The sequence below is a fragment of the Triticum aestivum genome, chromosome 2D (assembly GCF_018294505.1).
Source record: "Triticum aestivum cultivar Chinese Spring chromosome 2D, IWGSC CS RefSeq v2.1, whole genome shotgun sequence".
Classification (NCBI taxonomy): Eukaryota; Viridiplantae; Streptophyta; class Magnoliopsida; order Poales; family Poaceae; genus Triticum; species Triticum aestivum.
In genome coordinates, this window is record NC_057799.1 from 132,254,688 (window position 1) to 132,277,313 (window position 22,626).

General features: G+C 45.7%; 2 protein-coding genes across 2 annotated transcripts; one reads left to right on the top strand and one right to left on the bottom strand.

Annotated features, from left to right (window-relative positions):
- The first annotated feature begins 15,957 nt into the window (after positions 1 to 15,957).
- On the top strand, positions 15,958 to 17,352 carry LOC123049035 (fasciclin-like arabinogalactan protein 2). The gene is made up of 2 exons (XM_044472036.1): positions 15,958 to 16,967; positions 17,117 to 17,352. The coding sequence occupies exons 1-2, from the start codon at positions 16,360 to 16,362 to the stop codon at positions 17,148 to 17,150; spliced, it is 642 nt and encodes a 213-aa protein (XP_044327971.1). The 5' UTR covers positions 15,958 to 16,359; the 3' UTR covers positions 17,151 to 17,352.
- A 354-nt stretch (positions 17,353 to 17,706) lies between these two features.
- On the bottom strand, positions 17,707 to 21,066 carry LOC123052166 (SNF1-related protein kinase regulatory subunit gamma-1-like). The gene is made up of 6 exons (XM_044475272.1): positions 20,812 to 21,066; positions 20,188 to 20,349; positions 19,642 to 20,084; positions 18,816 to 19,082; positions 18,453 to 18,625; positions 17,707 to 18,359 (listed from the first exon to the last, which is right to left on the bottom strand). Exons 2-6 carry the CDS (start codon positions 20,345 to 20,347, stop codon positions 18,041 to 18,043), a joined length of 1,362 nt encoding a protein of 453 aa, XP_044331207.1. The 5' UTR covers positions 20,348 to 20,349; positions 20,812 to 21,066; the 3' UTR covers positions 17,707 to 18,040.
- Positions 21,067 to 22,626: the final 1,560 nt, after the last annotated feature.

Consider the following 22,626-nt stretch of genomic DNA (forward strand, 5'->3'; position numbering starts at 1 on the left):
CAATCCTCTCTCTCCCTTCTAACATGGTATCTATCGCAAGTCGATCCTAAACCCTAGCCGCCGCCACTTCCGCACCTGCGCGCCGCCCCCGGGGCGGTCGGCCTCCATGACCGCCGCCGGGGGCCGCGCCGCCCGTACCTAGGGTTCGTCCGCCGGCCGTATTGGCCGGCTGCCCTAGAGAGTCTTTTTTCCCGATCCTTTGATCCGGGTTTTCTCTCTCGCCGGTCGCTTTGATCGGCGTCTACTTTTTGGTTTTCCGGTCTATGTGACCCGATTTGCGTTGCCCACCGCCGCTGTTGACCCCGTGCGTCTCTACTCCAACACCGGCGCGATTGACCGGCTTCCACCGACCCGGAGGCCTCGCGCGCCTGCTAGTCGGTCGCCTCGACTCGGCGGCCTCGCGTGTCGTCCGCGCGTCGGCCCGCCGGTCGCTCCAACCCGGCGGCCTTGCGTCATGCGGCGGCCCTTCACCACCGCCGTTCGCGCGACGGCCCGCCCGTCGATCTACGCCGGCCGTCACCGCCCTGCTCCGACCAGGACTCCTGCATCACCCCGACCCGGCGGCCTCGCGCCATGGGGCGGCCAATCATAGCCGCCCTGCCGCCCGCCGCCGCCGGCTTCATCTCGGACTCCGCCGCCACCGCGCCTCCACCGAGCGGCGTCGCTGATCTCGCACGCATTCGGATTGATCACCCACCCGCCGCCGCGATCCGCCTCATCTACGTCGTGCGACCAACCTGGCCCGTCGGTTGCGCGCGCCTCCGCAGGCCCCGTGAAGATCGTCCCCGAGTTCAGCGCGCCTCTCCACCGATCGAGCATCGGGCTGCCGTTGCGTCGCCCCGTCGGGCCGCAGCGCCGCCGCCCCGTGGTTCTCCTGGCGGCTGCATCGACTCGTGCGTCGCCGCTGCGTCGCCCCTTTGGGCCGTAGTGTCGCGATACGCGGTCACCGCCGCCGCCCCGAGGCCGTCCCCGCGGTTGCACCGACTCGCGAACCGCAGTTGTGTCGCCCCTTCGGGCCGCAACGTCACGGCCTGTGGTCCCCGCCGCCGTCCAGAGGTCTTCCCGCCATCGCCCCGACCCGCCTGCCGCAGCTGCGTTGCCCCTTCGGGCCGTAGTGCCGCGGCCCGTGGTCCGCTCCGCCGTCACCGCGCGTCGACCTCCCGTGGCATGCGCCGCGCCGTCTCCCTTGGTGCGGGAACGCCACCGTCCGCGCCGGTCTTCGTCACGCTGTCAGGGTTCTTCGCCTACTTCGAGCACCGCCGCCGCACTCCTAACCTAGCCGCCGCCGCCGCCGCTCTTCTTTGGCCGCCGCCGCGGCTACCTCCGTAGCTGTCGCCGCCGCCCGTCCACCCCACTTCGTCTTCGTCCAGCACCAGCTCGTCGCCAGCGTCGCCGTCATCTACCCCGACCGCTTCATCTACTCCGACAACCGCGGGCGACATTGGCCCCGCGCCGATTGGCGCCGCAACCGTCGTCGAGTCCTTCTCTGCTGGCCTCTCCGACCTCTTCGACATGGCGTACAGCTCGTGCAGGTCCCAGTCTACGCATGCCCGGTGCTGGCAACACCGCCGAGTGCCTTCGTCCACGACGTGTCCCCAGGCCTGGCAAGCCTGGTGCGGCGCTTCGTCAACTTCGTCTTCGACCGTCTACGCATGCCCGGTGCTGCCAACACCGACGCGTGCCTTCGTCTACGATGTGTCCCCCGGGTCGGCAAACCCGGCGCGACGCGTCGTCAACACCATTCTCCTTTCTGGCGCGTCACTTCTTCGACACCACTGCGCCCATGACTAACTCGGCGCCTCCTTGCGCCTGTGGCTTCACGGCGACTCCCTCGACACCGGCTACCCCGACTCGACATCGACCACGGCGTTCTTCGCATGGCTACCTCGACCACGGCTACACCATCCTACGCTCTCGGCTACATCGACATCGGCACAAAGGGCTATCATCCGCTTGAGCAACTCGTCGGCTTCCTCTACAGTCAACGCGTCCGCGACGCGACACCGTCCACGGCGCTCCCGCTAGGACTGCGGGGATGTCAGTCCGTCGGCTGCTATTCTCTCCAGTCTGACCGTCCGCGACGCTCCTGTTGTTCGCAACGCTACCGCTACGACTGTGGGGGGATGTTAGAGATATATTTGGGATACTTGTATTTGGTAGTCTAGGATTTGTAATCTGTCTCCTACCTTATCTCCAGGAGACGCGTCTTGCCCTCCAAGTCTTGTACTCAATATATACTCGCCCTCGAGGCTCAATAATACATCTATCATATTCCGCAACAATCCTCTCTCTTCCTTCTAACAGATGCCATGTGCGAGACCTGGATATTTCAATGGGCGCAAATCCAAAAGTGCACAACACACAATCGCACACTGTATCACAATCCAATAAGGTCGCACGAAGGTCGCACGAACACCACAGGTCCACAGCACACCACAACGGTACAACGTATACAAGACCTCAAAGGAGCCTGGACGGCACACACTGTCTCCGAAAACGATCGATTCTGAGTATCATCATGTCACGGCCCTCGTCGTCGATCACGGCTCATCGGCCTCCGGCTCGGGCTCGGGAAAGCTGAACCCGGGGGGCATGGGCGGCAGTTCGACTTTCGGGAACGACGGCAACCCCGGGAACGGCGGCAGCAGATCTTGCTCCGGTGCCGGCGCTTCGGCCGGGTAATCGTCATCAGGCGCCGTCTCCTCCAGGCCCCGTGCCGCGCTGGCCATGCCGGCGCACGAGAACAGCAGCAGGGCCAAGAAAAGAAGCGCGGTTTTCTTGGAGGAAACCATGCCGAGTGGAGCTCAATCGATGGCTTTCTTGGGGCGCTTGTGTTGATCTCTGTGATGTGATGTTCTAGTGCGCAATCGTTCTTATAGGACGTGACAGAACGAACGACGGTGCGTCAGCCTGAGGTTTATGTTGCAGGAAGTGTGTTTTTTAGGTTGAGGCCTCTGGGTTGGTGATCCGTCTGATTTTTAGGCTGGGCACTGTGTGTTTGGAAGGTTTTGGCGTGTGTGTGCGTGTCCCGCGTTTTGGTCGGAAAACTGACGGGTGATCACCGTTCGGTGAACGAACCATCATTTTTTTTCTTCGAAAAGGGGCGCTTTATTACTTAAAAGGTTTAAGCATTGCACCCGGCCTCTGCATAATTAAGATGCACACAGTTAATAAAGTCCTCACACCAAGTCAAAATAAAAGAAGAAGGCAATATATAAGGAATGAATTCTATATAACGCGTAAACTGAAGGTGGCCTAATCCTAAGATCATGCTGCCACCCACGTTGGATAAAAATATATCTTGCCGTAGCCTCCAATCATGTACACACCTCCGTAAACAGGTCTCGATTCTTCACTCGTTGTAGAGAGGACCATAACCAAAGAATCCCGGTACATTTGTAGATAACCTGCATAAGAGAAGTATTTTTATCGTCGATAAATGTATCTGGCACACCGGATGCTTTTTGCAAAACTGCCGAACGACCAGAGCGTCGTCAGATCTCGATCGCTTGGCTCCTTTCCCTTTGCTCGTCCTCCTCCCCGCATCGCCGCGGGAATAATAAGTTACGATAACTGCGCATGCCCGTCTTCCCCGCTGCTGGTGTACTCGGCATCCGGGATGCGGCTGGCCGGAGCCGCGACGCACAAGTCCACCATTTGCCTGGCCTAGTTCGGGGACGGCGACGCCGTGCGTGCCATGCCGGCGTGTGGCCACGACTTCCCCGCGTGCTGCATCGAGCGCTAGCTCACCGTCCCCGTCGCCCCTCCTACCCGACCAGTCACGCGCCGGCGGCTGCGCCGCCCTGATGTACGCCGTGCACGCCCGAGGGCCCTTGGCCAAGAAACCTGCCGCATTCACTATGCCAGAATGCAATCTGTCAAGGAGGGTGACACCGAAGCTCTTTTTGTGAAGCATAAGCGCCCTAGTCGGACTTGCAGATCAGAGCCGGCAAAATCCACCTGCGGCTCTGCCCCAACATTGGGGCCATGGCTGGTTGTGCAAACCAACACTGATGGGCGCTGCCAGCGATTTTACACCGAATGAGGCTCGATTTTTAGTACCGGTCAAGCCGCGCTGCAAGCCTCGCAAACATTTTCTGGTGAACTTTTATGATGAGGTACCAAATAATCCGTTGTTTCTTGTGTGCCCATGCTGCCTGCCCAGGTACCGGGAGCAACAAGTAGTTCATGGCAGCTCATGAAGCATCATCACATAGTTTGAAGAACACCTTTTGAATTCCTAAATGTAGTGCACAGGATGATAGCTTTTGAGTTCTATCCACCAACGGTAGTTCAGCTGTTGTTTGAGCTAGTAGGTTATTTCTTTTCGGAGCTCCAGTTTCATTCTAGTCTGAACAATTGCCTGAATGTTGGGAAAGTAATCTCTTACATTTGGGACCATCTAATCTCAGACCAGAATTGTTTGAAGCCAATGAGGCCAAACTAACCTTTCTCATATTAAACTCCAGAAAATTTTGGTAAACATTCAACAACTCTGAAGGTTTGCAATCACATAGAACTGGATCACCATAGTTCTTGTCAACTATTTGATTCAACTGCCAAGATTTGAGTCCACATCTTCCCATGAATTGTATAATATAGTTTGACAAATTGTTTCTGGTTCATTGCTCATGGAGAATAACAGTAGTGTGCAAGAATTCAGAGTGTTCTCTGTTGGCAAAACTGAAAATCTCTAGTCTGGACCCTGGGCACTATCTCACATAAATTTCCCCCAACTTCTTCTCTTTGCATACATATGTAATAAACACACAAACTGATGTCAATTTTTATTCAGATGATGCACCATCTCAGTGGCAAGTTCAGTTGACCAGAGTAGATACGAGCTCAGAGCAATCAGTTATTTCAGGTAGATTGCAGTTTTAGCTCGCCGTTTCAGTTTACCAAAGTTTTACGAAGTTCAAAATTCTTGCCTCTCTTTGCTGCTCATATTCTGGGCAAGTAATTTCAGTGCATTATTATTTTCAGAATGGTTGCTCTTGTATCCTAAAGTTACTGGTTCATTTAGGTAGCAAGAAATTATAGTGGACAACATGTCACATTTACTCCTCTCCATCCCAATATAATAAAATTTACAGCTTCATTTCCCCTTGAATTTACCTGATAAAAAGCGAAGAAGACGCTGATGTCGAACAATATAATAAAATTTACAGCTTCATTTCCCCTTGAATTTACCTGATAAAAAGCGAAGAAGACGCTGATGTCGAACAGGGACAGTGTTCGGTCGCCTATCTTGTATGATAATCATCATCGGCAAGAAAACTGCAATGAAGTAGTTCCTTTCTATCTTTGTGTTGTTTAGAGTGTGTGGACTTTCATTCTTGCCTAACCTTCCTAAAGCAAGGTAAATTATGTATAAGTCGCATGGTCAATCCTGCGTAAGTAGCATGACAAATTCTGTGTAAAATACATGGTAAATTCTGTGTAAATGGATTTTTGTCCAGGGAGAGGGGGAAGTTGTTGAAACCCACTGTAAATTCTGTGTAAATATAATGGTATTTTACGGATCACATACCTGATAATATATGTGTAAACATCGTGGTAACTTCGACCCAGTGAATTTTATTGTTGTTGAAAACATAACCGACCTGATAATTTCTGTGTAAATAAAATGATATTTACCACACCGTAGAGCTGATAACTCATGTACAAATATCATGATTTGAGCCAGTAAAAATGTTTATTGAAAACATACCCCTCATAACTTCTATAAAAATATCATGGTAATATAAAAACAACACAGCTGATAACTCACATACAAATACCATGGTAACTTTGGACTCGGGAAAAAAAAGTTGTTGAGTATTATTACCCTCGGTAACTTTTCTGCAAATAACATGGTAATATATGCACCGCAGATGTAATAATTCATGTACAAGGATCACGGTATCTTTTGACCCGGAAGAAAAAAGTTGTTGAAAACATACCTCCAATGACTTCTGTGTAAATAGCATTAACTTACTTTCTGAAGATCTGATAACTTGCTTGTGAATACGATGATAACTTTAATCTAGGGAAAAAAGTTGTTGAAAATAGCATGGTAATAATCGCATATCCGATAACTTACGTGCAAACACCACGGCAACTTTGACCGAAAGAAAAAATGTTGTTAGAAAACTACCCTCGATAACTTATGTGCAAATACCATGGTTATATATGAACCGCATATCCGATACCTTACATACAAACATCGTGGTAACTTTGATCAAGAGAGGGAAAAATTGTTGAAAACATACCACCTGTAAGTTATGTAAAAATAACATGATAATATACGATGCACATACCTGATAACTCACGTACAAACACCGCAGTAATTTTGACCAAAAGGGGGAAAAGTTGTTGAATCCCTGATAACTTATGTGAAAATAGCACGGTAATATACGAACCGCATACCCGATAACTTACGTACAAACTCCACGGTTAGTTTGACGAAGACGAAAAAAGTTTTTGAAAAACATACCGCTTGTAACTTATGTGAAAATAACATGATAATATACAAACCACATACCCGATAACTCACGTACAAACACCGCGGTAACTTTGACCAAGAGGAAAAAAATTGTTGAAAGACATACCCCGTACTTATGTGAAAATAGGACGATAACTTGCGTACCACATGCATGGTAACTTTCGACTCGACAAAAAAGTCGTCGGAACATACCGATAATTTGATGAATCTTTTACGGTTTAGTTTTGAAGATCTGGTCGCGACGAATCTTTTATTTGAAAACAGTTTTTTACGTCTGACCGATAATTTGAGCTACAAAACATTTTGAATTTTCGGAATAAGTAGAATCTAGGATGACATCAGCGATTGTCTCTAGTGTATATATTCATGTGCATGTGGAGAAGGGTGGGAGAACCATTTTTATGCACCCAGTAATTTATGTGGAAATACCACGATAACCTCCATATCACAGGCGTGATAACTTATGTAGCCCAGACATGATAACTTCTGACCCGAAAAAATATTGTCCGAACATACCAACATCGGATCTAGTTTCGAATATCTCGTCACGACTAATCTTTATGTGAAAATGATTTTTGCATCTGACCGACGACTTGAGCTACAAAACATTTTGGATCTTTTGGATAAGGAGAATGTAGAATGACATCAGCTTTTTTGTCCTTTAGTGAAACAATGTAATTAGAGAAAATAATGCATGTAGAAGGAGACTGAGTCATCCTAATGCATGCATGCATTTAATTAGAGTGAAGGAGTGATGTAATTACAAAGAAGGACGGAGGTGTGTGGCAGTTTTGTTACGTGGCACACATGTGCCAAATATCACGGTCCTTTTATCATTAAAAACCTTATCATTTCTACATAGCCAAAGTGACCAAATCACGGCAAGCGCTCCCACCTTGAGAAAAATTCTAAACTTGTGATCAATCCCATGTAGCCAGTTGCCAAATATATTTAGCAACACTACAAGGAGGATACAAGCCAGAAGCTATTTGGATGACTGACCATATAGAACGAGCCAATTTACATTGAAAGAACAAATGTTTTATTGTCTCGTCATGCGGACAAAAGACACATTGTGTACTTCCATGCCAATTCCTCTTAATAAGGTTATCTTTTGTAAGAATGACTCCGCGACGAAGATACCATGCAAAAAATTTATTCTTAAGAGGTATCTTCATCTTCCAGATCTTCTTATTATTATCAACTGGCACGTCAGACTGGATCAAAGCTCTATACATAGAATCCACTGAGAATTTTCCATTCCCATGTAGGTTCCAACGAAATACATCAGACCCTTGTGACAACTGTACCGTGGCTAACCGCTGGAGTAGTATGTTCCATGATTGGAGTCTAGGTCCAATTAAATCCCTTCTGAACGTCACATTTGGCGGAAATGATTCCAAAACCTTGGCGATAGTATCACCCTTGTGACGCACAATATTGTATAGAGCTGGATATTGCTCCCGGAGTGTAGCATTACCAAGCCACTTATCCTCCCAGAATCTAATTTCCGATCCATCCTTAATCAAGAAGGAACCATAGCGGAAGAAATATTTCTTTGTTGCCATTAGTCCCGCCCAAAAATGGCAGTCCCCAGGCTTCCAGTATACTTGTGATATCGCCTTTGAACCCACATATTTTCTCCTTAGGAGGGTTTGCCATACACCATCTTCCGTCAATAACTTAAACAACCATTTGCCGAGAAGGGCCCTATTCTTAACCTCTAGGTCATGAATGCCCAACCCGCCTTGCTCCTTGGGACGGCAAACCACACTCCATTTAGCCAGCCGATATTCTCTTGTACGTAGCCGAAGGCCATCTTCACGTATCCACTCGTGCTTTACATCTCCGAGATTCCACACCTAAGGACTCATGTGGTGTTTTTCCTCCATGGGCAACCTGTAGGGGTGTGGCTATGTGATGCTTGCTGCGACGCTGAAGCTTGTCTCTTCTTGTGATTTTCTTCTCCTAGATTCTTTCTTCAAATTTATCATCGATTTCTCAAATATAGTGCATCATTGAACATAATAAATGGAGAAAAGAGGACATAAAATTGGTAAAAAATGTATTTTGACAATATACTAAAAGTATTTTCAATAGCTTTTTGACAGAAAAGTTCACGCAATGCTTTGAGAAAATTGCTCATAACTGGAAAAAATGCTCATCAGCGATTACTTAAGGAATTATAACTGCAATGGTTTGTAATTCTACATTTGTTTCTAGCCATCGTCTGTAATTCTTGTAATTAACCACTGCCTTCTATAAAGCTATGGTATGCTCTTTGCGTTCTCTTGAAAGAAAAAAGGTAACTGCAATGGTGAAAGTTGCACAATCACTTAACTAGAAGGAAAGTGCTCATTCTATATTTCCTATTACAAATTGGAAGACGCTTCTTTTTTCATATTTTGAAGTGATGCAAAATGCTCATGTTTGATCATCACTTCTTGCTTAGTTCATTAGATGTAGAGCCTGTATTAAAGGTTTAATGGAGGATCAGTTCAGAGATACACCACGTTTGTTGTTCCAAAAAATGTTTCAGAATTGAATTGCAAAATAAAAGTGAATAGTCAATAATCATCTTACAAATTTATCCAGAAATTCATTGACAAATGGTAGTGCTTGTAAATTCTGTTGGATTATAGATGGGATTAGGCCCATATAAGACAATAATCCCTGGTTAATCTCTAAGGCCCATTTAGGTGTGTGGCAAGTGATGAGAAATTCAGTACCATATACTGCTAGTGGAGTGAGAGTGGGACCCCTTTATAAGGGCTACTCTACCATATGCAAATGGGAGCTTGGGAGGAGGAGTTGTACACGCGTGCTCCTCCTCCTCCGCCACCCGCCTCGCCTCGTCATGACGCGCGCCACGGATTGCGGGAGTGAGCCGAGCCGAGCCTTATTTTTGTCGCTCAGGAATGGTTAATTAATCTCGAATTAATTGACGAGTCGCTACAGTAGAGCCACTGTCCAAGACGTTGGACCGTGGGCTATTCGCGGACTCGGTCGTGGGCCTGAACCTAGGCCCATCTACCTGACGGCCTATGTAAGGAGTCGCAGCCAGTCTCACTCCCTCCCTCCTGCACAACCCTAACCGTCATCTATTGTTCCTCTCTATGTGCTGCTTCCGGCGATCCCGACGACCACGTGCACGGTTGGTCGGGATAGCAGGTGCCTCCAGAACCTTGTCGTTCGAGATATTGCCCGGGAGAACGAGAATAAGGTTTTTGGGGAGCATCTCGACTCGACTACTCCCGATCCATTCCCATCTCCGTCCTCCTCTGCTTCCACTAATTCCCATGCATCAACATCATGGTTGAAGACGCCGCCGCCAAGAAGAAGGCCACGGACGATGATGAGGCTACTGTTGCCGCTGCCGCGTTGGCTTGGCCAACCAGAGGGTATGATTTGTTCATCCCTCATTTACTCGTTCTTGTGCTAGCCGTATATGATGTGTTCATAAATGTTTCGATTCTGTATACTATACGTGCTTGCATGCTTAGGTATTGGTATGAGTTGCACACCGTGATTGCTATGTTTACTGTATACTCGTGGATTAGTCTAATCGAAAAGGTGTTGATATTTCCAACAAATTCAGCCGAGAAACAAATATGTATTGGAGAAATCAGTAAGCAAGTTGAAAACTCAAGTAACAAGCTAATTACGCATAGAAAATGAGATTTGCTTTTGGAGGAAGCAAATGAAAAAGAATAGTTAATACTACTTAACGATGGAATCTGAATAACATGAAACGATGGTACCAACGTTTGAAAAAAAATGTCTGGATTCCATTGTAAGTTGAGATGCACTTCAAGACATAAATACCTGAATCATTTGATTTTTTTTGTGTGTTGTGGACGAAAAACTGTTAGAATACCAAGCATACTTTGTATCAACAGATCAATTGAACTAAAAGGCTATAATACTATTAGCCTCAGAACAAGAAGAATCGAACTTGTTTTCCAACTTTGGTGCCTGCACATGTCTCATTTGAAAATTTCGAATGTTGAGAAAAGGACAGTGACGATAGCTTCTATGAAAAGAATCATGAAATTATACACTACAACTGAAATTTTGGACAGATATTTGTCTGTATTATTATTGGGATTTAATACATCGAAACACTTGTCGATAAAATTTGCCACAACCAAGAACCAAATAGTATGGCCAGTGGAATGTTTTTGTATTGGACAAGGGATATGAACCTGTGTTTGTGCAAATAATTAAGAGAATGAATGATTCATAGTACAAAAACACAAGAAGGACGAACTAGTTCTATTCTAAGGGATGAGTTTCGTTAGCTTATGAAACCAGCTCTCTTTAGTATGAAACCAACTTTAGCCTCTGTGAACACCTTTTTTTCTCAAAATGGTCCAAACTTGGATTTATTAGAAGAGACTGCAACAAAATAGCAACAAACTAAAATAAAAATGTAGGGAATGAATAACCATGAATTTGATATAAGAGCGTCTTTGAAGTAAAAAAAGAGAAATTATTGTCAAGTCAGAATCTATAATGTAAGTGAGAACTTCATTAGGAATTGCGATCCATTCTTGTCTCGCATGTAATAACTATACATGATAAGTTCCGAGTAGCAATCAATCACACATTTATGCATCCATCCCCATCCATCATAGAGAGCATTAGTGTTCCTTGGTCCACCCATCTATTTCCCAGTTGAAAAATTCCAGGATTGTAGGATGAAAACAACTGAAACTTTAGGAGAGGTAAAATAGAAGAAATTTGAAACTATGTAAATGCAGAAAATGAGGAAGTTAGAGTTGAAAGATCTGTTATAACAAAGAGAGTACCTTTATTCAAGTTTGCCCGTAAATGAAACCCGTATATCCTACAACTCATTCTCGATTGAGGTAGAGAAGAAAATTTGTGTCGAACTAGAATCCCTTGAGTTACAGAAAGATCAATCTAATTTGAAACTTCCTTCAGCACTTTTATTGATTGCATTTGTATTATTACTGACATTTTTTTCAAACTGGTCAGGTGCCTCAAGAACAATTGTGTCGGAAAGAGGAGAAGCCCATTGTACTACTAGTAACTATTGGATACTAGTAGAACCAGATGCTAGGGATACGTTGTGAATAGGACTTTGATTTAAAGAACTTGGATTCTGGCTACTCGAGTTTTGCTGGTTGTTTGAAGAAATTTTGAGATTTGTGTTCGGAAGAAATCTTTGAAAATATCAAAAGAAGGTTCTTCACAGATTGTGTCGATTGGACGAGGGTTTGATTAGGACCAAAAAGGGTTCATTGAGGGAAAGGCCCCACTTATTGCCTGTGTAGAATGGAGACTTGTTGCTTTGCTCAGTTGAGTTGCTTCTATTACTCACACTTGCGTTTGTTAGTTGAGCTTGACAACTTGCACTATTTTGTTGTAACTCGGGATGTGTTCCTACAAATGTAGTCCAATAAGCCTATGTTCACTAACCTCCTATGATAAGTTAAGAGCTTGACCCATAACTGAATACTAGATTGAAGTTGAAACACAGCAGAATGAGAGTACAAGCTCATACCATAGGGAGAAATAATGGGAGTTTCAAAGTTGAAATTCATCCATGAGAATTTCTGCAGAAGTAAAAGCTTGTTGCTTGCTTCTTTTGAGAACAATTGTTCAAAAAGTTCTGTTGAACTAGATATAAAAAGTTAGTTCAACTAAAGAGCAACAAGAAGTTGTACCTTCTATTATACTGATTTCACCAATGTACTTGTATACTTAAAGGTTGCCAACTGTAGTGTTTTCTCCAACAAGGATTTCTATCAGCTTCCCACCTAGAAGATGCTCCATGGTTTCAGATGGTTGAAGGAGATGTAAACTCTCATCCTAGCTTATTGTAAATTTGTTGACCATCTGTGTCAGTACTTCTTTAATGAGAGGTTGATTAGTTGGTTCTTGGACAATAGGTTGCACTGCAATTTCTAAGCAGAATTCCAAAATATGCTTGAAAGATCTATGGAAGAAGAAGTTGATGTGCTTTTCGGTAAACACATGTTGCCCAACTGTTTGACAAAGATTTTTTTGGTTGAAACTACCAGCAAAAGATCATCTATGTATGCTTTCGCAGTTGGGATAGAATTCTCAACCATTCTTTGGAAGAATCTTTGAGACAATACTTGTAGGTTGAGTTTGGCATGTTGGCTACAGAAAATTAATTTAAATTAACAGACAATACAGTTAAGTAATATGCACAACAAATTTAAACAAAATAGTAAAGTAGCAACCAATCAACTTGAAGAAGGGTAACTCGACATAATACTCAATTGGCATTTTTTTCATGAATGTATTTCTCGATGTTGGTTGGTATAATGTAATTATCCCCATCTTGCAAGTGATATCCTCCAAAAATTGTTGCGGAAATGTATTTTAACTATTTGAGTTGATAGGGAATTAGTAAGCAGTGAAATCACAAAGATAAGAAAAATAAAGCTTCTGAAAATTGAGGAACAATAATACTTATAGCTAACCTCCCAAATGTGTTGTTTGAAGTAGGTTGAGAGTCAAGCAGAGTGAATGATTTGATTATGTAGGTAGACCAAACACTGATCCTCAATTTTTTTTGCCAAGACTAAACTCAGAAGTTATGATAAATTCAAAATATGAGGTGTGGAAAGAAGTAAAATATGTCACTATGTGTGCAACGTAATAAATATAAATTTCTTGTGCTCTTTTAAGACGAGAGATTAAATACACTGAAATAGAGCGTACTACTAGAAGAAAATCACAACCACCTGCAATTATTTCACTATTTTGTGTTAATACTAATCTAAACTTTTGTGTTTCAATAGCAAGACACTCAAGAACAAACAACACAGAGGTTGGTATCGGATAAAGAGCCTAGTAGAAAGACACCATTGTAATAATTTGTCCTTGGCAAACAATCCGTAGAAAGGCAAAGAAAGGAAGCCATGGCAACAACAAAGAATACCTCTGAGAATAGCTCTAGAGGCATATCTGGTTTTTTGAGCGAACACAAATCTTTGTTAGAAGGAATATAGCCTTCCCAACTAACTAATTGGTGAATTAAATTGATGTTTTCTTGAGAACAAGTGTTCTCCATTTTCCTATTGCCAATAGGAATTCCTAACATAGTGTGAATGGTGTTGGTTATAGTAGTGACAGAAAATCCATTCTCAAGAGTTAGTGTGTTCTTGTAGATGTATCACACTGGAATGTAAGCCAGTGGTAAATGTCTGTAGGCGAAAAGGAACAAGCCAATTCCAACAAATGACCAAGACCCATTTGTTTGATAGCACCTTTTTGATCCTCTGTGAATGATTGCATCGGATTGAAGAATAATTGAAGTGGATCAAAATCAACGCCCTGCTTTGGAAATGAAATGAAAAAACAACAACTGTAAGTAGCACTTCAGCTGGAATTATATTTGTGATTAGCAGAAAATAAGAAACAAGAAGAAAAAAACTAACTAGAAGATCAATGTTTGTACCTTGTTTCTCCTGTTATGATGAACAGAATAATATGAATAAGCATGGTTAATTAAGCATTGGTTGTCTCTTTTTTGCTACACTCAACTTCCATATGAAGAGAATAGGAAGAGTGTAGATTCAGTTTCTAGCAGTCATCTTACTAGCTACGGCACAACAAAGTTACTAGCCTCATCTTACTTCTAGCTAGCACTAGAATTGATATTGTTGGAGACAAATCAATTTGATGGAGAGAAATGAATTTCTCTCAATGTGTTCCTCCAGTCCATTCAAGAAATTTGAAGAAGAAACCTACCCGCAACACCACGTTTGAGAACTAAGCTAGCATGGATACCAATTCTAAAATCACCACCGAAATACCATGTTTGATATAGAGATTTTTTACGATACCCTGGTACTCCCTGGAGTAGAGTGGGAGTACCAATCAAATCCATCCATTGGTTTGCAGGGTTAGTTTAGTCTTTTCTCCTGCTAAAGAAGTATTGTTTACCAATCTTTAATCTAGGTTCCCACATCCACCAGCCTAATCAAGGGCATGCGGCCACGCAGCCGCCGCTCGAGGCACTTTCATCGCCGTGCGACCAGTAACAAATCAATCAGGTGTTTCTTCAGAAAACAGAAAATTCATCGCTGTAGGATGTATGGTAATTTGAGGCGAATAAACCTGTTGTAGTGTGTAGTTTCCATCAACGACAAAATTCCGTCCGAATTGCATAATTGTCGCCGTAAAAAATATTTAATTTAGGGATTAATTATAGATCATCATCTTCGGATGGGAAAGAATTTCTTAAAACGAATTCAGACGAGGAAGATGATAATCTGCATAGGGATTTCTTGCATAATCTATGGCTCCATCGGCCATGGCTCTAATGCATTCATGCCTACGGCCTACGGGCATGCAGGTTGTGGCTTCAACGCTCGGGGCATGTGGCTGCCCACCCATTCCAGCCGGCGGCCGAATAGCTGGCGCATTGCCACCACAGAAATTGCGCATGAACTTAGGATTAGGAAATTAGATATAGTGTCGAATTACTATTTTAACCCTCAGGTCACGGTCCTTCTTTTTAGTGGTGGTACTCCCTAACATTAGCACTGGAGTACCAGTCAATCCAAACCATTGGATTAGGAGGAATGAACGGTCTATATTAGTTTGAGGGTACTGTAAAAGCGCTCTTGATATATGACCTAACAACGGTAACAATGGGATACTGCCTTGTCGATGGTATCTATTCTTAGTGGACGGCGCTTTTGAAGATTGTATTCAATCCCTAGAGGTAGAAAATAATGTCTGCACAAATGCATGTAAGTGCTAGGAAAGATGTGGAGAGGGCATTCAGAGTGCTTCAAGCTCGTTGAGGTATTGTTCGTGGAGCTGCAATGATGTGGAACCGGTGACACTTTGGTAACTGACGACATGTTGTGTAATGTTGCCCTGGTGACAAATCCACTCGCCAACTCTGCCCAAAGCTTCGTCGAGAAGGGGATCGAGTGCCGTCACACTTATTCCAAACGGACACCGTCATCCCCAACTCAACACCGCCGCCAAGACCACTGACCTACTATCTACACGTCAATGCCCCAGATATAGGTTTCCCTTGCTCTCCTGCCGTCGGAGCGGCAGACGGAGGGGGAGGGAACCACCGGTCCGGCCAACGGCGGACTAGCATAATTGGGTAGCCTTCTTTTCGCCCTTTCGCAACAGAACGAGGAACCGCTTCGTGTGTAGGTTGCTCGTTTCAGTTACTATTAAAGTTGTGTGTACGTGTAATAATCGACGTGTATGTGTTTGCATGAATATGGGGTTTCAGATATGAAAGTTGTGGTTGCAAATGAGGACATTTGAGGGACGAGTTGGCGGGAACGTGTAGGGGGCAAGGTTTCCTCAATCCGGCCGTAGATTTTCTTAGAACAGGTTAACTCTGGTTCAAACCGAAATTCATTATGTCTGCTTGGATCAACTTGTCACAAGGCGCTAAATATCATTGCGCAAAGTGAAATCCACCGTAGCTCACGTGTGCAACATGCCAGGACGTGTCAAATTTCACCGCACACGATGCTTCGTGGAAGAGTCCGAAGGCTTGATAGGCCACCCGCTCCGCCCTTGCAAAGTTGCCACCATCCATGGCCATGGGTGTACACTTTCCTCAGTCAGCCATTGGCACAGCTTCTGTCACAACGCCATAAAGCCAGCCATTTCTTGCCATGCTACCAGCAGGGAGAAAATGGCAACCGGGGCGTTGCACATGGGCAGAGTCAAAAACAGAGCTGCAATCAAGACCACCGGAACCCAAAAACCCTTCTTCCCCCACCCCCTGAGCCGAAACACCAGTGGAGAGAAACCTTCTCCACCACCATACGTCCATACCTCCATTATTTACCATCAGCTAGCTTGGACGAGCAGGGGAATCTAGCAGAATGCAGTTCGCCGGAGCCATCCTGCTCCTCATGTTCGTCCCCTGCGCCGAGGGACAACCGCCCGAGGCGACGCCGGCGGGGGGCTTGGCGATCGAGCAGATCCTGTCAAAGAACGGGTGCGGCGCCTTCGCCGGCCTCGTCGCCGCCACGGCCGGCGTGGGCCAGGTGCTCCGCGAGCAGAGCGACGCGGGGCTCGCCGTGTTCTGCCCGGACGACGGCGCGGTCGCGGCGTTCGCCCCGCGCTTCAGCAACCTGACCGCCGACCGCCAGGCGGCGCTCCTTCTCCACCACGGGCTGGCGGCGCGCTCCGGCGAGGTGGAGCTCTGGCTGATCCACCGCCGCGGGCCAATCGAGGTGCGGACGCTGGACGGGGGCCGCTGGGGCCACGGCGTGCTCAGCATCTGCTACCTGGGAGGCGCCATGCAGCTCGCCTCGTCGCCGCCGTCGTTCACGACGCCGGTCGAGGCCAGGGTCACCAGCACGGTCGTCTACAACGACCGCCTCACCGTCTACCTCATCGACGCCGTCCTGGTTCCGGGAGCGCCGGCGCTGTTCGACTACTCGGACATCTTGGTGACCACTTGCGTCATGCTCGGGCTCATGATGTTGTGAGTACTATACTACTACTATTTCCTTGAGATGTTTGCCTCTTTTTTCACTCAGCAGATCTTAGAGAATGGACGATGCTGGTGCTTGAATTGCTTCTAGCTTTCCAAATCTTAACACGTGAATAACTGTATCCATGTCTCGTCTGCAGAGTCTTGGGGTCGTGTGGTGCCATTTGTTCGTGAATGAGAAGATCGTGCCAGAGTTGCGCCATAGGCGATCTCCGTCCTTGATGTACACGCTGGTGTTCAGCGCAGTTGGGCAAAGGGCACTGTTGGTGGCACGTTCGGTCCATGTATCCCATCCATGGCCGTCGTTTTGCACGGTGTAGGTCTGTCACTTGTCTAAACACTAGTACTACCATCTCCTGTGCTTGTGTGTTCTCTATCTTGTATATATTTGTTGCGAGCAACTATTTCTATGTATTCTCTCCTTTTCTAAATATAAATCTTTATAGAGATTTCATTATGGACCACATACGAATGTATATAGATGCATTTTAGAGTGTAGATTCATTCATTTTGCTTCATATGTAGTCCATAGTGAAATCTCTACGAAGACTTATATTTAGGAACGGAGGGAGTATATTATAGGTAATTACTTTTGGAGCTAGCCTTCCTGGGATGCAAGAAAATGTTGTTGGCCATGGATTCTTCTGAACCTAACTTAGTAAGTGAAAACAGGAGACATTGTATTGCTAGCTCAAGGATAAAAAATGAAAACCTGCCCACACCTGCAAGCTTAAACAACCGCCATACATTAGACTATTGATTGATCGAGGAGACACAGAGGTACACATGACTGAGATTAGGTAATCATTGGTTCGTTAACGCTTTTACGCATCACAGAATCGCCACTGCAGTGTTTGCACCAGGGAACGGGTGCGGATCAGTGAACTCGGGAACTCAGTACAGCAGTTGACAAGCTAAAGCACACGCTAACAGAGCACTGAAATGCCTTGTCACCCCACACAGAATTTACTGTATAAACACCGCAACCTGAACGAACCGGTCCAACTACAAGACTTGCTCACTAACCCTGTCTGTTATTTCCACCGTCTTGCGCTCCCGAGAGCTCAGCTGTTCTCAACGGAGGAATCGGCATCGCCCTTGTCCTCGAGCTTCTCCATCGCTGAAGCAAGATAACTGTCGCAGAAGCCAGGGGGCTCGTGGATAAAGCAAGAGATCACGTCTCGCAGTGTCACAACACCGACCACCTCAAAGTCACCATCCACCACGTATATCCGGTGGGTTATCCTCGATCCGATGCTGTCGATCACGCTGCCCATAGAGGCATCAGGTGCACAGGTGAGCGGCGGCTTCACCAGTCCATTGCCCCCTGAATCAGGAAGAGTGGAACCAAGAGCATTCATGAACTCCAAGACGGTAAGGTGCCTGGATGGATCAAAAGTATGATTAGACACATGAAGAGACACATTTCACAAAAAGACACAGGGGAATAAATCATTGGGTTGGGTCGCTTCGTGCCTGAAATCAGAAAATAAGTCAGGCCTAAGCAACAGGAAGCGAATGTCCCTTATGCTCACACTACCAACAAGTTTCCTTCGGGGACCTTCTACTACGGGTACACCGCCAATTTTGTTATCCTTCATGCACTTGAAAGCTTCTAAGATTAGATCATCACTGTTAACCGTAATAACCTGAAGTAAACACAAGATTGTAAGTTCCTTATTAAACAAGTTTATATAACAGTTATAGCCTATTAGAAGGTCCTACTTCAGATGTTGCAGCCTGCAGATCTAAATTAATCGGGATAGCATAGAGGATTAAATCTTACACTACAAAGGCAAAAGAGTTTAACTAAAGAGGCAGAGAAGTGAGACAAATAACCTCATCAAGCGACATAAATGGAAGCCCCAAATCTGAAAGAGGAAGTGCCGAAATATAGTCAAACCAATCCCTTCCTTTACACTGCTGAAGCCCTTTAACAACACCAGTCTGAGTAATGAAGTTCTTAATAACTGGCTTATCAGGTTCGATCACAGGGACATTCCTCAACCTATACTTGGAGAGCAACAGTAGTACAGCAAGCATTGAACTGTCAAGCGTAACAGGTACAAAAGGAGACCATGGGTAGGACTCCACAATTGATCGAACCTACAACAAAAGGATAAAGGATGCAAGTTAGCAGGGTCTACAAGAGAAGATACTCATGCAATGCAAAATTGAAGGGTCTGAACAGATAACCAAATAAAGCTTAGCAACAAATCGCAGTGCAGCTGACATAACACAAAGCCAAGCAAGACATGTATGAATTATGTCAAGTTGGATGGCGTAACCAACCACAAAGACATCCTTGTCCCGGTTACTTTCAGGGCCTTAGCACACAGATCCATGGAATGTGAGGAGGCCCCCAATCACAAACTGACACTAACAAAATATTTTTTAGCAAGTACTTCCTCAACCAGTCTTTAAAATAGAAACCGGACTAAGGCCCTGGTCTTTTTGATCAGATTGCCAGTCCCATCTGATTTTGAATACTGGGTTCTACCTCAAGTGTAGCTGAAATTTGGTTTAGCCAAACATGAAAACATTAAGTCAATTATGTTGCTCTTGGTGCATAGATTCAATGCTTGATCAACATAAGAACAAAAAGATAAGAGAACCCTATTTTTCATGTAAGACATAACCGTACAAGATAGAGCAATTTTCATACTGTAGTCGATTTGAAAGGTTCTTGCTGAAGCAGAACTTTGTAGAAATCTTCCCCTAAATGATCGGCAGCAGTTACTCCATCCTTGGCAACACCCTTTTCAGCAGTTAACCCGCCAGCAACAGCAGCCCCTACTGCAGCAGCAGTCAATCCAGCGACAGCTGCCGGGCCGGTTGCACCTAATGCTGCCACGCCCACTGCACCAACAGCGCCCATTCCAACTCCTGCGGCAGTTGCCGATCCAGCTGACAGAGCTACGGCCGCGAGATCAGCATTATCTAGTACCCAAAGGATGATGGCTGAGTACTCGATGATGCCAAGATACCTCCCTTGCCAATCGGCCGGAACCCCAGGTTCAGGGTTAAGCACTGGCGCCGCCCTTATGTTGTGCTCAGATAAAATTCTAACAGCATCAAGCACAGAAGTTTCTCCAGGAATTTCAGTCACTACAGTACAGACAGAACATCGGTTGTTACAAACACCACACATATATGTGACAAATAAGGCAGAATATACAGATTGAGTTGTTTCTTTTGCAGAAGTTCATACCCCGGCCACTAGGAACATCAGGAAACGACGCGACTGGGATCTGAGCAAAGGCGGCGGTCAGTGACTCTTGCAAAGCTAGCGGGAGCTTCTTCTTGGACTGGATAGTGTCAAAGTAGGCATCACAGCTAGGGAATTTCGCGTTTTCCTCGGGTCGAGCCATTTCTACAGCAAATTGATGAAGGATTTATCAAACAGGAAACTTCTACCACAAATCATCACCAAATAAGGAAGTGCATTATACTACACACAGTCGCGCAGAGCATTTAGAAGAAGTTGTCTGGCAAATAATCATACTCGAACATAAGTATATATTGGTAATTCAAACTGCAAGAACTACGAGCATGGGCTTCTGAATCAAATCAAACTCTTAGTGTTGGGCGTTTCGTCGGGCGAAACCCCTTAATTTGCATTACAACAAACAAACAGCTCATAAGGCATATGATGCATATACTAGTTGCAAGTAGCTTCAACTAATCAGCCGAGCAAAATCAGAGCCTCTCGGTCTCGAGGGGGAGGCAGCAGACGGAAATCCACTAAATTTGCAACCTACCGCATCAAAACTCACACAGCAGCATGGATGGACGAACGAATTTAACGAAAAAGAGCAGGGAGTTTATTTATCACCTTGGCTGCGACTTGCGGGAGCGCTGGGCAGGAGAAGCAGGCAGCCTCCAGGTGCAGGGCTGCGGCGGGGGAGCAAGCGGTAGGGGCGGAATGGATCGGAGGCGCTGGTTTCGGAGGATCTATGGTCTGCTTTTCTTGGCTCCCAATCCAGGGGGCGGGCGGTGGAGGAGTCGAATACGGCGAGAGATGGTGCGGTGCTCGCTTGCCAAGGGCACACTGGCACGTGTACACGGCACCGGGCCACGTCCCCACACCCCACCCCCACCCTCGGGGAAAGTAGCAACTCCTATTCTATGGGTACTCACTCCCGGTGCTCCAAATTCAAAAGGACATTTTTAAATGTAAAAAAAAATCCCGCAAAAAAAATGTGAATGTTTACAAGGAATATGACTACAACTGCTAAAAATTTCAGATCCAAACTTGAATGCACATTGAGAAACAAAAGGGTGAAATCCAGATGTGAATAGGGTCAACGTTGCTTTTGTCTTTTTATTCTTACACTATTCATGCTAGATTTTATATTATCTTTTTCTCAATGTGTGTTTCGAGTCTGGACCTGGAATTTTTAAGGGTTGTAGTCACATTTCTTGTGAACATTCATATTTTTTTGGAATTTTTATTACATTTAAGAAAAAAGTTTTGAATTTGGAGCACGGGAGTACTCCAAGGATGAGAGTACCTGATACTTTCCCCACCCCGAGAACGTATCATGTGCATCCGTTGAACTGGTGCACCAGGTGCTCCAGAGGAATCTAAGCCATTGGATGCAGAAGTAAGGGGCAAGGTATCAACGAACTTGCAGGTACATTTTCAAAACGACCCCAACCCCGCAAAATCGGGGGAATTAGCAACACAGTTCGTCTCTGTCCTTTCGCCATCTCCTGCACCAAGCTGAGCTAGGGTTCCATAATTTGGGGAATCATCCCTCTCCGTCTCCCTCCTCTCTCGCGCGCGTCCGGCGTCTCTCCACCCTAGCCGGAATCCTCATCTTCTACCATCGACTTTCCCATCACAGTTCATCGGTCAAGCTTCTTCTCCCCCCTCCCCCAAGTCGAGCTATCTCTCTCGCCGCGAACTTGTTCGGGTTAGTGTCGACGGGCGAGGTGGAGATGCTGGAGTCCGAGCATCCGCGGCGGCCAGAGATCAGGAGGAGGAAGAGGAAGGGTGAAAGGACATGCGGTGCCCCCCATGTTTGGTTTTGGTAATTGATGACAATCTCTATGGACTAATGGTTGCCTTGAGTTATATTCGTAGGTTTTGTCCATAGGCTTTTCTTGAAGTCCATTTGTTGGTTTCAAGGAGTTTATGTGTTGGCCAAGGTGCTTTTCAAGGAATTATCCAAAGATTGGTCATGTCAGAGTTGAGCTTATTGTAAGCATGTCTTGAAGAAGAAGAAGATTGTGTGATCATTCATGTTTACCTTCAAGACATCATCCAAATGAGAGTTGGAAAGATTCAAGGTTGACCAAGACTAAGAACAGAGAGTGATTCAAGTTGATCAACACACAAAGCGTAGAAGACGTACCGAGTGGGATCATGTGATCCTACGGTATGGTAAGTATCGTCCATTACGCTTTGTGTACTAACCCATGGTCTACATGAGAGTTCTATGTGGGGTTAGGTATGGTTCCATGGGTTTGTGTCAACCGGAAGATCTCATACAACCCATGGAGGATGACATCAAGTGGTGATCGTCATCAAGATTGCCGTGCGCAAGTTCAAGTGGAGCATCACAAAGATATCAAGTGCTTGAAGCTTGCCATCCATTGTGGTGACAATGGACTTGTGAAGATGTGCCAAAGAGTGGCTTACCCA

Excerpts from the sequence above, each read along its gene's own strand:
- LOC123052166 (XM_044475272.1), bottom strand. The coding sequence starts at position 20,347 with ATGGCTCGACCCGAGGAAAACGCGAAATTCCCTAGCTGTGATGCCTAC. Across the intron at positions 19,083-19,641 it reads AACCTTTCAAATCGACTACA|GTTCGATCAATTGTGGAGTC; the intron begins GTATGAAAATTG and ends CTTTTGTTGTAG. Across the intron at positions 18,626-18,815 it reads CATTTATGTCGCTTGATGAG|GTTATTACGGTTAACAGTGA; the intron begins GTTATTTGTCTC and ends TGTTTACTTCAG.
- LOC123049035 (XM_044472036.1), top strand. The coding sequence starts at position 16,360 with ATGCAGTTCGCCGGAGCCATCCTGCTCCTCATGTTCGTCCCCTGCGCC. Across the intron at positions 16,968-17,116 it reads ATGCTCGGGCTCATGATGTT|AGTCTTGGGGTCGTGTGGTG; the intron begins GTGAGTACTATA and ends TCTCGTCTGCAG.